Source organism: Betta splendens, chromosome 9 (genome assembly GCF_900634795.4).
Source record: "Betta splendens chromosome 9, fBetSpl5.4, whole genome shotgun sequence".
NCBI classification, from domain to species: Eukaryota; Metazoa; Chordata; class Actinopteri; order Anabantiformes; family Osphronemidae; genus Betta; species Betta splendens.
Genome location: NC_040889.2, coordinates 2,654,861 through 2,669,881, shown reverse-complemented (window position 1 = coordinate 2,669,881; position 15,021 = coordinate 2,654,861). Strand labels below are relative to the sequence as shown.

The 15,021-nt window shown below is 43.4% G+C and overlaps 1 protein-coding gene across 13 annotated transcripts in view; it reads right to left on the bottom strand.

The window, feature by feature from the left end:
• nav3 (neuron navigator 3) overlaps positions 1–15,021 on the bottom strand; it is a 128,743-nt gene that overhangs the window by 49,142 nt on the left and 64,580 nt on the right. For 12 of the 13 annotated variants that reach the window (XM_055511339.1, XM_029160316.3, XM_029160317.3 and 9 more), the window contains exons 5-8: positions 14,419–14,587; positions 10,713–10,781; positions 7,003–7,145; positions 1,957–3,049 (exon numbers count right to left, since the gene is read on the bottom strand). In XM_055511339.1, coding sequence (XP_055367314.1) covers positions 1,957–3,049; positions 7,003–7,145; positions 10,713–10,781; positions 14,419–14,587 — 1,474 coding nt within the window. The remainder of the gene's footprint in view (positions 1–1,956; positions 3,050–7,002; positions 7,146–10,712; positions 10,782–14,418; positions 14,588–15,021) is intronic. The other variant, XM_055511337.1, reaches the window with a different exon arrangement.

Sequence of the window (15,021 nt, the reverse complement as noted above, 5' to 3'; positions counted from 1 at the left end):
AGATGCTCCAGCTACAGTACAAGCACAATCACATGATGACAGGTGGTGTTTGGTGCAATCAAAACATATAAAAGGAATTGAATTAAGACCAGGGCACCAACACTCATAATTTAAAAGGCTTAGAGAGATATTAACAATTTCCCCTCACATTTACTGTGTTTCTGCAACATTAAGCAAGAAAAGGGTTTGGATGGTGTGTGTGTGTGTTTGTGTGGGAGAGTGCGTGAATGTGCCGTAAATCTGTCTCCTCCACAAGCCCGAGCCGCATCACGCTTCACCTGAGCCGTCTGTTGATCTGAAGAAACAAGTCCCTACATGAGATAATAGTCTTGCGTACACACAGACAAATTAATGTGTGCACGCACAAAGCCATGGAATGCACTCACTCCTGAGCCGACGCCTGGCTTTTCCCATACATGATCGCCAGGGCGCACACACCACTACCTGCGGAAGCGCAGATAAAAAGGCTACCAATTGTGACAACAGTATCACTCTGCCCGCACCTTAACTCATGGGGTAACTCATGGGAGAAAGCATTTTCTTCTTCGCAGGTTTCATTCAGTTCAGTGGATTTCGCAGATATTCACTTCCACTGCTGCACGCAAACATTTGGACCCGAAATAAGAGAAGGAATAGTCTATATGGGAAACAGATGACTGCTGCATAGAGTGAATATTATGAGACTCCACTAATAGTGTGGCTTTGTTCCATGTCTTGTTGCATGGTGAACTGAATTATAATTTGTTGATTCAAGATCAGATTATCTAAGAAGCCGGATTTCACAGCACCCTCCTCACTGTTTGATTGACAGCTTGGCTGTGGAAAAGCTAAGCACACAAACAGCCATCAGCACTGAGTAATAGTTTTAATGAAGCTCATGAAGAACAGTATGTTTACCCAGAGCGTGTCTTTAAATTCTCTCTAGAACTGGTTTTGTCAGAAGGATTATAGGAACACACATAGATACATCCCACACCAAGTTGTCATTCATCAACCCAGCTCGGCGGTAAGCATGCAGTCCAACAACCAGACGGGTCTGAAAGTCTTAGCAAAAATAAGCCAAACACAAGGTAAAGTGGGCGTAAAAGCAAACAAGGCAAAGACGCCTAACTGGGCTGAAAATGCTAGTCAACTGCAGCACAGCGAGAGGCTCTTGACACCTTCCATCTGTGTTCTGAAGGCTGTGGGTGAGGCCTGCTGGTGAGGAACCACATTTATAGCAAGAGAAGAGGGGGCAAAGTTGAAGACTAGGAAAACCGCGCTCACAAAAGCATCTCGCTATTAGCTAGTGTGCTCCAAGGACAATGAGCGAAGGCTGTTTAGGTTTCCTAACTATCCTGGGGAATAATGAAAGCTCCGGGTGAACCTGCGTAAAATGTGCAGAATTAAACTAATGCCGATGCCTCGAAAGAGGCAGAAGGAATGTGGCGGAGCTGACTGTGCACAACGAAGAGGGTAGGTGCGAAGGGGGAGAGAGAGGGATGAGGGATTAAGCCTTGTTTAATGGGATTCCTAAGTCTCTTCTCTACAAGCATAAAAGGCATCCAACTTTGGCAGTTCCTCCCCTTTGGATTACCTCTGCTGTCGTAAAAGTAATTCGGCCCTGCTGGGCAGGTTTCCCCACTCGCTTGTATACGAGTGTAACATCAGCGGATACTCTAGCTGCGTGCATCAAAACAATGCCAGCTGATATAAGGGAGGAGGGGGGTTCAATGGTTGCTAACAGTGTCTGGAGCCTCACATCAAAGATGAAACGCAGACAGATAAATAAAAAGGCTTTGGCAACAGAAAGAGGCTGGGGATGGTAATTTGTTCAGTAATGACTGAAGAGATGTGGAAGTGAGAGCAAGAGGAGTGATGAGGAGGATCACTGGGAGAACTCCTGGGCGCAGGCACGTGTATCTGGATATGTGCAGGTATACTGTAAGATAAATATAGTTATAGTTATATATTCACCTGTACATGAAGGGAGCCACAGTGGCCGTGTTGGGGTGGTTGTGCTGCTGCTGCTGAGGAAGCTGGACTACTCCATTCCCTCCGAGTGCTCCTCCTCCTACTCCTCCCAGCATACCGCCGGATCCAGAGAGGGCTGAGGTGCTGGTGGAAGAGGTCATGCTGGTCCGTTTGCCCTCTGGGCCCGTGATGGTGCGCTGGATGTAGAAGCTCCCACCCTGCCCGCCTTTCGTCAGTTTGCCCCTCTCCCCCTCTCCGCCCCGCATGTTGCCGCTGCTGTTCAGGGCAGCCTGACTTTGGGTCTGGGCCTGGCTCTGAGGCTTTGCTGTTGATGCCGAGGGGACTTTGAGTCCTGGCTTTGGGATGCCAGTCGACGCTGCAGGGGCGTTGCCGTCTTTCTTCCCTGATGACGGCTTGCCTCCCTTGGGGATGAGGCTGGCAATTTTGGAGGTCTTCTTTGTGGATTCGGCGAAGGACTCCTCTTTCGGCGGTGAGCTGTCCTTAAAAGACTTCCCAGACTTACTTTTGTCCTCCTTGTCTTTGGACTGGCCCATGGATCGACCATTGGAAGAAGATTTTGAAAATGAAGGGGAAGTCTTAGTGGGTGCAGTCAGGGATGATGGGTGGTTCTTAGCAGCCATTGGCTTTGCTGTAGCGCTGCTGCTGCGGCACACCGGACCCATGGATGTTGATCCATCCTCACTATACTCCGACAGGTCGTCCTCCTCTTGCAGCGCCATCTCTGCTACAGATGGTGATCCTCGGGAAGCTGATCTAGGGTTAATCAGCCGGAACTTCTCCAGCATTGACCTCTGGGACCCGCCACCGACAGCTGACCCCACTTTTAACCCATCGCCGCCCGGCGGCTGGAGACCTTCACAGGCCTGAGGAGAAGGGGCGCTGGGGTGCGTGGGACTGGCCAGCATGGACGAGGTGGCGCTGTGCTTTAGGTTCATGGACTTGCTGCGCCAGGACTTGCCCACAGTGGGTGAGGGAATGGCAGAGGCCAGCTGCTGCCCACTGACGCTTGTGGGGACTGTTCCACCGTTGCCACTTCCGTTCATGCCGCCAGGTATCTGGATAGCCCTTACCGCTTCTAAACAAGTGAAGGAGAGAGATAGAGGGAATTTTTAATACACAACCATCCATCCTGCATCTGAGCCGCTTATCCTGGGGTGATAGAGCCATCTCAGTTCACGCTTGGAGCGTGAACTGGTACAACCACAACCAGCTAAAATTATTTTAATAACATGTACTGTGTAATATTGTATACTGTGTGTATATCGTTTACAAAGAATCACATTGATCTTGACTCTGGTGGTTAAAAATTTGCCAAAACAAAACAAAACACTTTTTTTAAACATACACTGAGCTCAAAACGCTGAAAAACTTTCTGGATATTTCAATGTTGCACATAATACAAAAAGTTATTATAAACTTAGTCCCAATGGGTAGAATTTCAACATCAGTTTGGGACTATGGGAAAAAAAGAGGTCTCAAAGGTGTCTGCCCTTGAGTGTGCTAACGTCCTATTGATACATACAGTACTACCACGCAGCACCATACAGACGTATGAAAGATAGGGAGCTGCTAAAGAATCCTAATTGGCCCTAGGAGTGATCAGACCCTTTGATATTATGTATTTTGCATATTCTCAGCTCCCTGAAGTAAAGGAACCACAGGGACTGTGTCAGTGTTGAAGTGATGCATTTGTTCTAGTCTACTATATCTCTTTACTATACCAGTAACTCCTTCAAAAGGCCTGCAGTCAATGTAAAATGCTGCAAGACCTAGACAGGTCTCACTGGAATTATTTCTTCCACATTATCCCCACTGGTTCAAAATAAAACAAAGAACAGCAACTGAAAATCCTTCTCCTTTACTTAATGATCAAACATCATATATTAAAAATATTATTCACACTTTGTCCTCAGAGTGCTGGTCAACTTGTGGCTCCTAAAGGCGAGAGGCAATAAAGACACCATGAACCTTAATCATTCATGTAAAATAAATATTTCATAATCATCTGGTGAGCCTGGAGCAAAAGGTGTAATGTGCCTGGCTGCCTGCCACCAGTACTGCACAACATCATACATACATACAACGTACACACATTCACTGCCTGAACTATGTAGTAGATGAAGTATCAGCTTTAAAATAACCCAACACAAGACAAGGAGGCAGAGACATGCAGAAATGCAGCTCCTGGTGGAAAAGAGAGGGCGATAAAGTGAACGTCCACAAAAACAGTAGACATGCGCCGGGAATAAAGAGCAGTTGGTGATGCGGTGACAGCATGAAGTTATGCCCCTTTAGACTGTCTGTCTGGCTGTCAGTCAGCCCAGTGAGTGTTTGTGTGTGTGTGGGGGGGGTCATCTGGCTGTGAGTCACCTCTAGTCTGCAGTTTAAGGCTCCTTCAGGCAGGCAGGGAGTGGGGGGGCAGTTTCAGCTGTGGCCAAGGCAGTTTAACCGGCTTAAAGTTCTCAGCATAGCCTCAATGCCTTGTGTCAGCGCTGGAGTGAAAGGTGCAATGTGCCAGGCTACGTTTGAGACTCCTCCTAAATGGCTGTGTATACATGGGACCAGACTCTATACGATCGATTCATGATGAGGCCATTATTGACCCCCACATTCATTTTTCAGCAAAATCAAGTCATATCTGTTGTCTGCATTATTTACCATGCCTTAAAGTAATAAATGTTAAGCTGTAATAATTAAAACACATTCCAGCTGGCTTTGAGTCTGCATGTTCAGAAATAGTAAGTCCAACATAGAAAAGGTCCTGACCTCAAACCAGCTGAGGTATTGTGGTTTAAACCGCACCTAACTGACAGGACCTTTATTTTGCAATTATTACATTTTTAGGTAAATGTGAATTAAAAGCTATTAAAAACATTTGTGATTCAGTCCGTGTGTCCAGTCAATTAACCCCATCTTTAGAAATCTACCTTCTCCTTTTTCCTCTCTGGAGGCTGTTTCACAGCACCACCACACTTTTCACCGTGCAGTGACTTGCCATTTCCATGGCAACAGACGTCATTTTTTTTGTCCTCAGCGGCCGAGAAATGAAATGTCAGTTCTTCTGGGCGGTGGTAAACTGTCTGCTAACAAATACACACAAACTGACGCAGCGCGTATGTGATGTTTGTCATTCAACTGCTCTGCACATCACTGTCTGACACATCGTAATATCTATTAACTAACCCCTCCTCACTCACCTTTAACAAACTTCACTATCGTCTTTAACCTTTAGGAACAGGGACAACAATTGCCAACTTTCTCAGACCAAATGTTGAGTCTTACTACATAGAAGACAGGCTCTTTCATGCCTCAGTTTAGTTGGCATAACTTAGATAGTTGCATGGCAACAAGAATGATGCAAAACTCCTCATGCCCTTTAAATTCTTGTTTTTTTCTAATGAGAAACAAAACAACAATAGAATGGTTTCACAAAGACACACACACACACACACACACACACACACACACACACACACACACACACACACACACACAGATATCTGCATCTTTATTTTCTGTAGTGATATAAAATGTGTCTGTCGTTTTAAATGAGACGGCTGCTGACAAAAAGTAGTTCATAAACTCACATTAGGTATCTAATTGCTGAGGCCACAGGTTAAACACATGTCAAGCTGTATCCTGCACTGCATAGTAAATCTGGTGATAAATCATTGAGGATAAACCCAGAGAATAGTACTACTTGTTTTTATTGTTATGAATAGGTCAAAATTACCATTAAAAAGGAAATTAAAAATACTTCCTCCAGCTGTACAGATCTGTGAAGATGAAGACAAAACAACATTTAAGGGATATAAAATAGGAGGTTGTGCAACGTGGCATGGTTAATGAAACTAGCTGGGAAAAGAAAACAAACTCAAAAAAAATGAAGAAAATTGCTCGTGGCAGCCACTTCCTGTATCTGTTTCTCTGCTACCTGCTTTTGCCCAAAAGGTTCTGGCTGCACTGCTGACATTTCCTCAAAATTGATTTTTCTTTTTACCCCTTTCTCCTTTTACTTTAGACCAAAACACTGTTTCATCTTTCTCACAGTGATGCTCTGGTGCTCAGTGTCTTATCTCAGCAAACTGAAGATTTGTCTTTCTGGCAGATCTCAGCTGCATTGACAAGTCTGATACCTTACCTGCAAAGTTACAATTTTAGGTATAAAAGTAATGTTAGATATTTAATCATGCTGTCACTACTGTTCTGCTCTTTAGTTTGAGTTTTTATAAATAAATATAAAATGGGGAGTTTACATAAGAACCTCTGGACTAAATGTGAAAGAACCAAAAACCAAAATCTCAGCAACTGAATAAAGCTTAAAAGTGAGGAGAAATGTCTCATTAGCAGAATTTATATTAATGGTTGCAAAGACTGTCGTACAACAAACTGGTTTGAATTCCTATAATGACTCTAGCATATGGAAAACATTTTCATTACTATTTGTTTTATTGTATCGGCCAAGGCGTCAAGATAAATCTCCTGAAGGAGCCAAAAATGAAATCTTAAAGCTATTATAAATAAAGTGAGTGGGCCAAAGCTTATAGCTTATAGCCAATAGATTCTAAGTAATTAAAGCAATACGCACAAAATGATTCCTTTTTTATTCTCCACATGTAGGCAGTTACAGTAAAACAACTATTTACCTATAATAAATTTTGACTTGGCGTGTCCCAGCACTTTGACGTTACACTAAAGACCCTGCCAGACGCTGCTTTAAAACTGTAATCGCTCCTATAAGCTTGCTTGCTTGCTGGAAAGAGCAGGTTCCAGAATTCAGAATTCGCCCCCTGCAGTTTCAAATGGCTCCTGACACAATGTGAACCATTTTCATCGTTTGTGCTTAGTTGCATAAATTATAACACTGTCAGAATGAAAAGCTAGGGGTTCACATAGGCTGGTTAAGATAGGTAAAATGTGAGACTGGGATCTCCTGTGCCACCTGACTGTGGCAGTGGTGCCACCAAGTGGCTAGGAAGGATAATGTAAAGTCAGCCCCCCCATCACACCAAAGCAATTCCACCTCACCTCGATCGTTGCCACTGGCGTACTGAAGAGGCTTGTTTTTGTCGATGCTGTTGAAGCTCTGGCTGCGGCGGTTGAGGTTGGATGAACCCGGACTCCTGGAGGCCCCGCTGCCTGCAGCAGGAACTCTGGAGGGCCCTGGTAACCTGCAAGGACAGATTTAACACTTTTTAATGTTGGAACAAATCTGTGCTAACGAACAAAGAACAGGTCCCAACTTCTTGAGTCTCTCATGTCCATTTTACAATACCCATGGAACCAAGTGTTCTTAAAGCAATTTCAGTGCAAGTGATGGGAGAGAAAATGCAGTTCAGTAATATAATTATGTCTGGTTAGTTAAAGTAAATTTGAGACTTCAACAATCTGAAAAATCACAGAGGTGTCTGCCCTTTTTAAAGCGCTTCTGTGAATCTGATGAAGTCTGCATCACTACTGAGAGTCTATCCATTTCTGCTCTGAAAGACCCCGAGCTCATTATGAGTCACCGTGTGAGACACGGAGAATTTAACTGTGCAATGCACGAGGCAAAGTGTACGTGTTCCATCTCAGGTGGAGCTTTATAAAGCGTGAGGTGAACCTTGAGTTTTGTCTAAAACCAACACTTTTGTCTCACAGCAGGTCCAATGTGATGTGTCTGTTTGTTCCCTGCCTTTCTCGTCCACCTACATGCGAAGCTACACTGAGCAGCTCTTACCTCTTTTATTCCCTCTGTCACTGAATAAGAAAACAAAGCCTTGCATCTACTGGGAGGTTTGTGTTTTTAGTCAGTTGCTCAAACACGATCTTGTTTCTCCTGTCAGAGCCAAAACTGTCAATGTCGAATGTTGATTTGCCACGCTGCAGCTGGAGGATTTTCAGGACTCCCAGTAGGCTGGAATTATCTCATCAGAAACCTGTTGTTATACTGTATACATATTATACACTAACTTCATGTTCCTTTTTGATGCCTTTAACCAGATGTTTTCTCACATTTGTTTGTCAGAAAGATATCTAAAAAAAGACTTGAGAACTGGTTTATTGATTTATCAGATCTATAAATTCATTATCGATTTTCATTGTTTGCGTGACCAACAAAGATCACATTTTATTGTACAGTAGTGTGATCTATATACAGTTTTACACTCAGGGTCAAGTAAAATAAATGTAAATACACATATTGTGGTTCATTCATAGTTGACCTTTGTCAATAAGATACTGTAAAACCTTTGAATGAATTCCATTAACTTGCTGCATGAAAGCTGCCCTGACTTCCTTTCACAACCATAATTGATCTTCAACACTGACTACACTACACTTGAGTCTGGGTTGCAGCTGGAGCTGAAGATTTCAGGGGGGAAATATTTGTAGTGGACAAACACATATGGTATTGGAATACATATGTTTCAGCTTCCTATGGTCTCTAATTAGTTAAAATAAACAAATACATGAGCAGATCAACATGTATTCTGCACGCATTTCTCTGTCTCACAAAGGCAACGATAATGAACTTCCCCAGGCAAACACACAATCAGTCAATTTTTCCTGCTTTTGGCTTACGCTGGGCCAACTTGATTTTTGGGTTGCCGCTTTGATTCTGTGTGTGTTAGGATAGTAGTGTTCTGCAAATCTGAAGTCAAAACTGTTGGGGAACCAGCTGGTTCTTCTTCAGGAACCAAATGAAATTATGGGAACTGATGCGCACAAAAACAGGCAAAATATTGAGATGTAGCTGAAATCATGCATGGCCTTCATGTTCCTTTTTGATGCCTTTAAGCTTTTGAGCTTGACTGACAACTTTCTAACTAATCTGCTTTCTAACTAATCTGCTGCACTTACTGTTGCAATAAGAAACACACATATACCCACACGGAGAATTCAGTAGTTCCACTGATGGACCAGAGAGACTTGAATAGAGTACAACTGCAAAAATTAAAAACAACAACAAAAAAACAACAACAACCTAAACACTACTGCTTAAACAATCAGTTAAAGTGCTCAGCAGTGCAATCATCAAAATATCCAGACTATTGTTCAATTGTAATACTACTATTACTACCACTACCACCAGTACTACTACTACTACTACTACTACTACTACTACTACTACTACTACTACTACTACTACTAATAATAATAATAATAATAATAATAATAATAATAATAATAATAATAATAATAATAATAATATTAATAATATGTCTTCAGATGCAAAGTATAGGAAAAGATACGAAACAAAGACACATTTGTGAGAACACACACAAATACGAATGTACTGATTAAAGAACATGTCAACAATCATTGATAAGAAGAAAGGGAATGAGTCAGACAGTAGCACATAGGGAGAGAGAAAGAAAATGCAGCTGTAAATGCACACGAGAGAAAATGAGAGGTAAACAGTGGGAAATGAGAAAGAGATTGGGGATGGAAATCAGTGGTAGCCCCCTTTTATCATCAGACTCTTTCATCTTCCAAAATAATACACACTGGATACTACATCAGCAAAATGAAGCTTGAGAAGGAAATGTGATGTAGATACTGGACACTGGTTTTGTTTTAGGACTTGGGGGAAGAAAAATCAGACGCGGGAACGATCTGGTGAGGAATGAGATGAAAAGAGCTGGACATCACATCATTCAGTCTGTCATTAACAAACTCTAACAAAGACCCTTGAGGATTCTGGAGCCTTTCCTATATGTTACCCCCTAGATTTAGTCAGTAGAGCTAGAGAGTCAAACAGCTCCTCCAAGCTGTTTGGGTCCAAATATAGCAAGTATGTATTTTGGACCACCTGCCCGGTAAAGTCATGTCAGGCTCATCATAATGATTGAAAGACACCACAGGTGGGTGGTGACTGCTGTGACACAGATGAACTTTAGGGGTCATGCCAATGGACAGATCACACATCAGTTACTGTATCTACCTTATAAACCACTACATCATTTATCAGTCATGATGAGCTGTTGGCAGAGTGATATTAATTTGACTTAAAGCTGCAGAGGAGATCACGTTGGTGTAAACAAAGCCTTCAACACAGTGTATGTCTTTGTTCACTCGATGGGAATACATGGACGTGAAGCTGGAATAAAAACTGCAGTGGCAAAACAAAACAGAAAGTTCCTTCGCTTCCTCAATTATTGAGCAAAAGACCTGAAAACACCATCAACATCTCCAGGGCAACGGTCTACGTTGAGCTCATCAACTGTCTATTACTGTATCTGTACCTGAGATTAGAAAAGAAGACAAATGGCAAATCAACTTCCAGATTTTTACCTAATAAACATGATGATCTGGTTTGAGGATCACAGGGACTGTGTATGAGGATGCTGGTGCTATTTGTGCACAGTTGCAGCAGCGAGGTGAGGCGAGAAGGCAGCTTTGTTACCAAAAGGGTCTGAGCTGCCGGCTGTGCCATTTTTTCTGCAGCATTGCACAGTGGTGGCTGCAGAGGTATTTGCAAGGCATGCTGGTTCCCACCGCCTCTTGACGAGTCAGACAAATGGACGCTAGGAGGATGCAATATGTTTGTGGACGTCTCATGTGAACATAAATATGTAGCATCTGCGTTGTCTTAGGCATTTGACTGTATGTTCCCCTGACCTTTGACCCCCTTGTACTGTAGTTAGAGAATCACATTGAGAACAAGCCCAATTTTTCCCCAAATCGGCTAATGTGTAATGTGTTATTCAGGCTTTGGCAGCACTAACTATGTGACAGTCAGCATATTCCATATTTACCTTGTGTTTTTCTTCTGTGGTGACCCTAGTCCACTGTGGCCCGGAGGACTTGCATATCTAGCTGTGAGACTGCGAAGAGAGCAGAGCAGACGACAGGCAGCCTGTTACTGTGGTTGGATGAGCAATGGGAGCAGCACGCCACTGGAATTAGCTTAATGCATGACTTAATGCAATAACGTGAGTGAAGAGGAAGTGTTCAGACAGAAGCAGAGGGAGACAAACACGAGAGGAGGCCAACAGCAGACTCATCACGACTTAAATATGTTTATTACAGCACCACATTTGTATGACTAAGCCAGGATCATCCACTTAAAGCGCGGCTGAAGAAAAAAGGCAGGACACACTTTAACAATAAATCTTGTTGTGGCACTGAGATAAAAGAAATGGTCACAGCATTGGGCACAGTTTACAGACCAACACTCTGTTACTCACACTCAGCGACGGCTGTTAACAAGCCGCCTGCTCAAGTCATGTTTGTCAGGAAGCAGTTAAGTTACACGCAGAGTAACAAAGCACAAACCCAAACAAAGACACAGCTCGAACCCTCACGCATAAAGAATGAGAAGTCGAATAACAGGTGGCAGAGCTGTTTGCTCCCCTGTGTCACATCCTGTGTGAGCTCTACAACGTGCCGTTGAGGGTGGCTGTCATAAGTACCAGAGAAAGGGTTTCTGTTCATTCAGACTCTGATACACAAAATAATAAATACAGGAGGAATGAATGTACAAATAAAACTAAAAAGCTACTGACTGCCAGTAATTCAAAGCTTAATCGCTCTTTATTACATGTCATGTATCATATGTGTTACACACATAAAAACCAACAGAAACCATCAAGTCTTTCCTCACCGCCTCCACAGGCCTGAACAAAGACAGTTCCAGCTACTGTATAGTCTGAAAGAGCGGCATCACTCGTCTGTTTGGGACGAGCTTCTTTCCCGATGGGATCGACAACGGCTCTCTGTTTTGTGCCCATGCCGCTGAAGTCATCGCGTCTAATTCTCTGCCCAGCAGACATATCTCAGCCATTCATCATTTTCTTTTACGCAGCACAAGAACAACATTAAAAAAAAGGAGACGCAGCGGACGTTTCAAACTTTGCTGAGTTGACAGATTTCAGTCAGCGTGTGGAATAAATTGAATCAGAGTGAGCAAAATTTTAATTACCTGTCGAAATGCCTAAAATTGAGTCTTCCAGCTTTATCGCACTCATACCAATGCACAGGCTCTTTCTATTTACATCTCTCCCTACAGTAAGTGCATAGTCACTGTACATCGCTACATGAATTGGCCTCACAGGTTTTCGGTTTCCCATTATACTGTAGCTACAGTACGAGAATGTTCATTTGACCTTATTAGTGAAGCATATATAATGATGTTAAGCAGCTAAATGTTCTTCCTTTACTCTATCAGTACATATCAGATCATCCTCCGATATTTAGCATTTTGATATTTTTTGCTTATCCTGTTCACATTCAAGTTGGAAACATATGGTCCTAAGGAGCAAGGGTCATCTTCAAAGGCGGGGGGTTGTTACAGACATCTTGCTTTATAGATATATAGATAATGAAACAGTCCAATGTATTACAGTAATGTATAGCAGCAATGTATACAGGCTGGAATAACAAGCAAGTGTAACCAAAGTATTAAAGCAGGTCATGGTGCCACTAATGCTAAAGCCATTCTTCTCACAATGAAAACCTAGTTTCCTGAAACCACAACACACAAGTTCAGACTGTACCCAGGAGGTGAGTCGGGCTTGGCCAGGCCGCTGGCTCTCCCATACGGCAAACGGCTCTTCCGGTCGCGGGATGCGGCGGTGGGCAGGCGCGAGGAGCGCCACACCACGGGGTCAGCTCGTTCCCCCCAGGACATGGGTTTGGTTCGGCCCCCGCTGCCTTCTGAAGCTTTGACAAGCCTACGTGCCTTCACGGCTTGTGTTCGCTCAGGCCAATGGGGAGTTCCACCCTTTCACCACACACGCACCCACTCGCACAGTCACATATATCCCTATGTGTCCCCCTGCCTCAGAGACACCCATGAGGCCAGCAGGTGCTGTCTATAGAAAGCTCCCAACTGTAGATGAGCCGCAGACTAAATGTGTGAGTGCATAAGAATGTGGACGCGTGCGTGCGTGCGTGCGTGCGTGCGTGCGTGCGTGCGTGCGTGCGTGCGTGCGTGCGTGCGCTACACAGATAAGTAAATCATCTAAAAAATAAGAATTTTTTTCACTTTAAGAACACATTCTTCTGGCATATGTATATTTATGAAGGTGTTTGGACACGTTGAATCTTGGTGAATCTTAATCTAGGGTTGACCAGAGCTTACAGGAATTCATTATTGTGTAAAATTGCATTTGGAAAGATTTTTCAGAATAGATTTAAATAATTGAGCTGAGTGAAAAGAAGCCACCAAATATTTCTATCTCTTTTATATCTTAACAATAAGACAACAGACTGAATGTCACTGTATTTATACAACTGTGCACCTGACATCATTTTACTTGTTTGCAGGAACAGAAAGCAAATCATGAGGAAGCATCAACCTCCTTCTACAATGATCCACTTCTCACCACCTTCCAAGGTCTTCTTAAATTTTAAGAGGGTGGCTTAACAGTCCAGTCGTCACTGAACTCACAGGATGACGGTTCAACTTATCGCTGGCGTACATGTATTGAGTCCTTGGCCTCCAGCGTGCCCTTCGAAACTCAGGCATAATAAACTTAGCACCAGAGGAGAGGGGCCGGAGCACAGTGCCCAATTTGGCAATTAACTGAGCCATATCCGAGACTCTCATATTTTATTCTATTAATATCTCCCAGATGTGAATATTATCAAACTGTACTTCTGGTTCTATTCCAAAATTCACTTCAAAAGTATAAATGTAACTTTTTGTTGTGAGTGACTGTTGAGTGTGTGTATGTGTGTGTGTGTGTGTGTGGGGGGGGGGGGGGGGGGGTTGAACTGGCGGCAGCTGTGGCCTTGTCAGTCCCCCCCCCCCCCCAACCAACCATTCACACACACACACACACACACACACACACACACACACACACACACACACACACACACACACACACACACACACACACACACACACACCAGAGTGGCCATGGAGTAACCTGATCTGTGTGCGCATGTCAGGCCTTCACTTTGTCTATTTGCATCACAGAGGGACAGACCTTTTACTGCTTCATGTCTCAGTAGAATTTAAAACCTCTATATGGTAAATTAACAGCTTTTTCATATTGTAATAATTGTACTAGAACCTACAGTAAGAACATCCCAGCATTCCATCAGCATTCAACGTTGTTTCAATGTGCATCAACGTCACAACAATAAGTGACATAATTTCAACCATATTTTAACGTTGAAGGTCAGTTGTTTCTTGACAAAACGTTCCTCATTGTATGTGCATATAGCTGATGCTGCAAAAATTCCCATGAGCGTTTATGGAGAATCATCCTCCACGAAGCCTGTACCTCATTTTTAATGTCGTATACATCATTTCCTGTCCAAAAGCTCTAACTTGAACCAATTAAGCATCCAAAAGCGATAAATTCTTTGACCTGTGTTCCAGAACTGCTAATTGAAACCTACTGTTTTACAGTAAGCTTGCCTCTGTGACCTCTCGCCTACCTGTGCCCCTAATGAGAACCACACCAGGCGGAATGGTAAACACCTGGAGCTTCTGCACACATGCTGTACCTGGACTGCATCTCTTGCGTCTTGCCGGCGGATGGGGTGGCGCTGCTGGTCTGCTGGCTGAGCTCCACCAGGGACTGGTAGTACTGCTGCTGTTGCTGCTGCTGTTGCTTGAAGCGGGAGAGGATGAAGAAAAGGCCCAGGATACTCTTCAGGTTGCCATTTCTTATCTCTGAAGAAACAAAAGAAAAAAAAACAGTGAAAAACAGTACAGGGTGAGGTCTTGGCATCAAAACAATTTGTCTAGAACTGCTAGATTATTTTAAATAAAGCTGCATGAGAATGAAAAGAGATGTTGAGGATATGACTCCTGCAAAAAGCCGCAGTCCTGCAGATTAAGTCGCCTTTTAAATATCCTGTGTTGGCAATAGCAACAACAAGCCCCCCAATCAATAAGCAGCTTTGTCTGGCGTGTTGATTTTATCCTCAACAGCTCCTGAGTTCATCTGAGACAAAACTCAAACAAATCCATCTTGCATTCTCTCCCGCACACAAAGGCCAGGGATACGATTCAATAGCCACAGGAGGAAGAAGAATCGATTGGCGCGGCCAGCGCATCCATTTGTGAAATCGAATTTTGATATCAGACCCCTCGGCAAGAGCTGG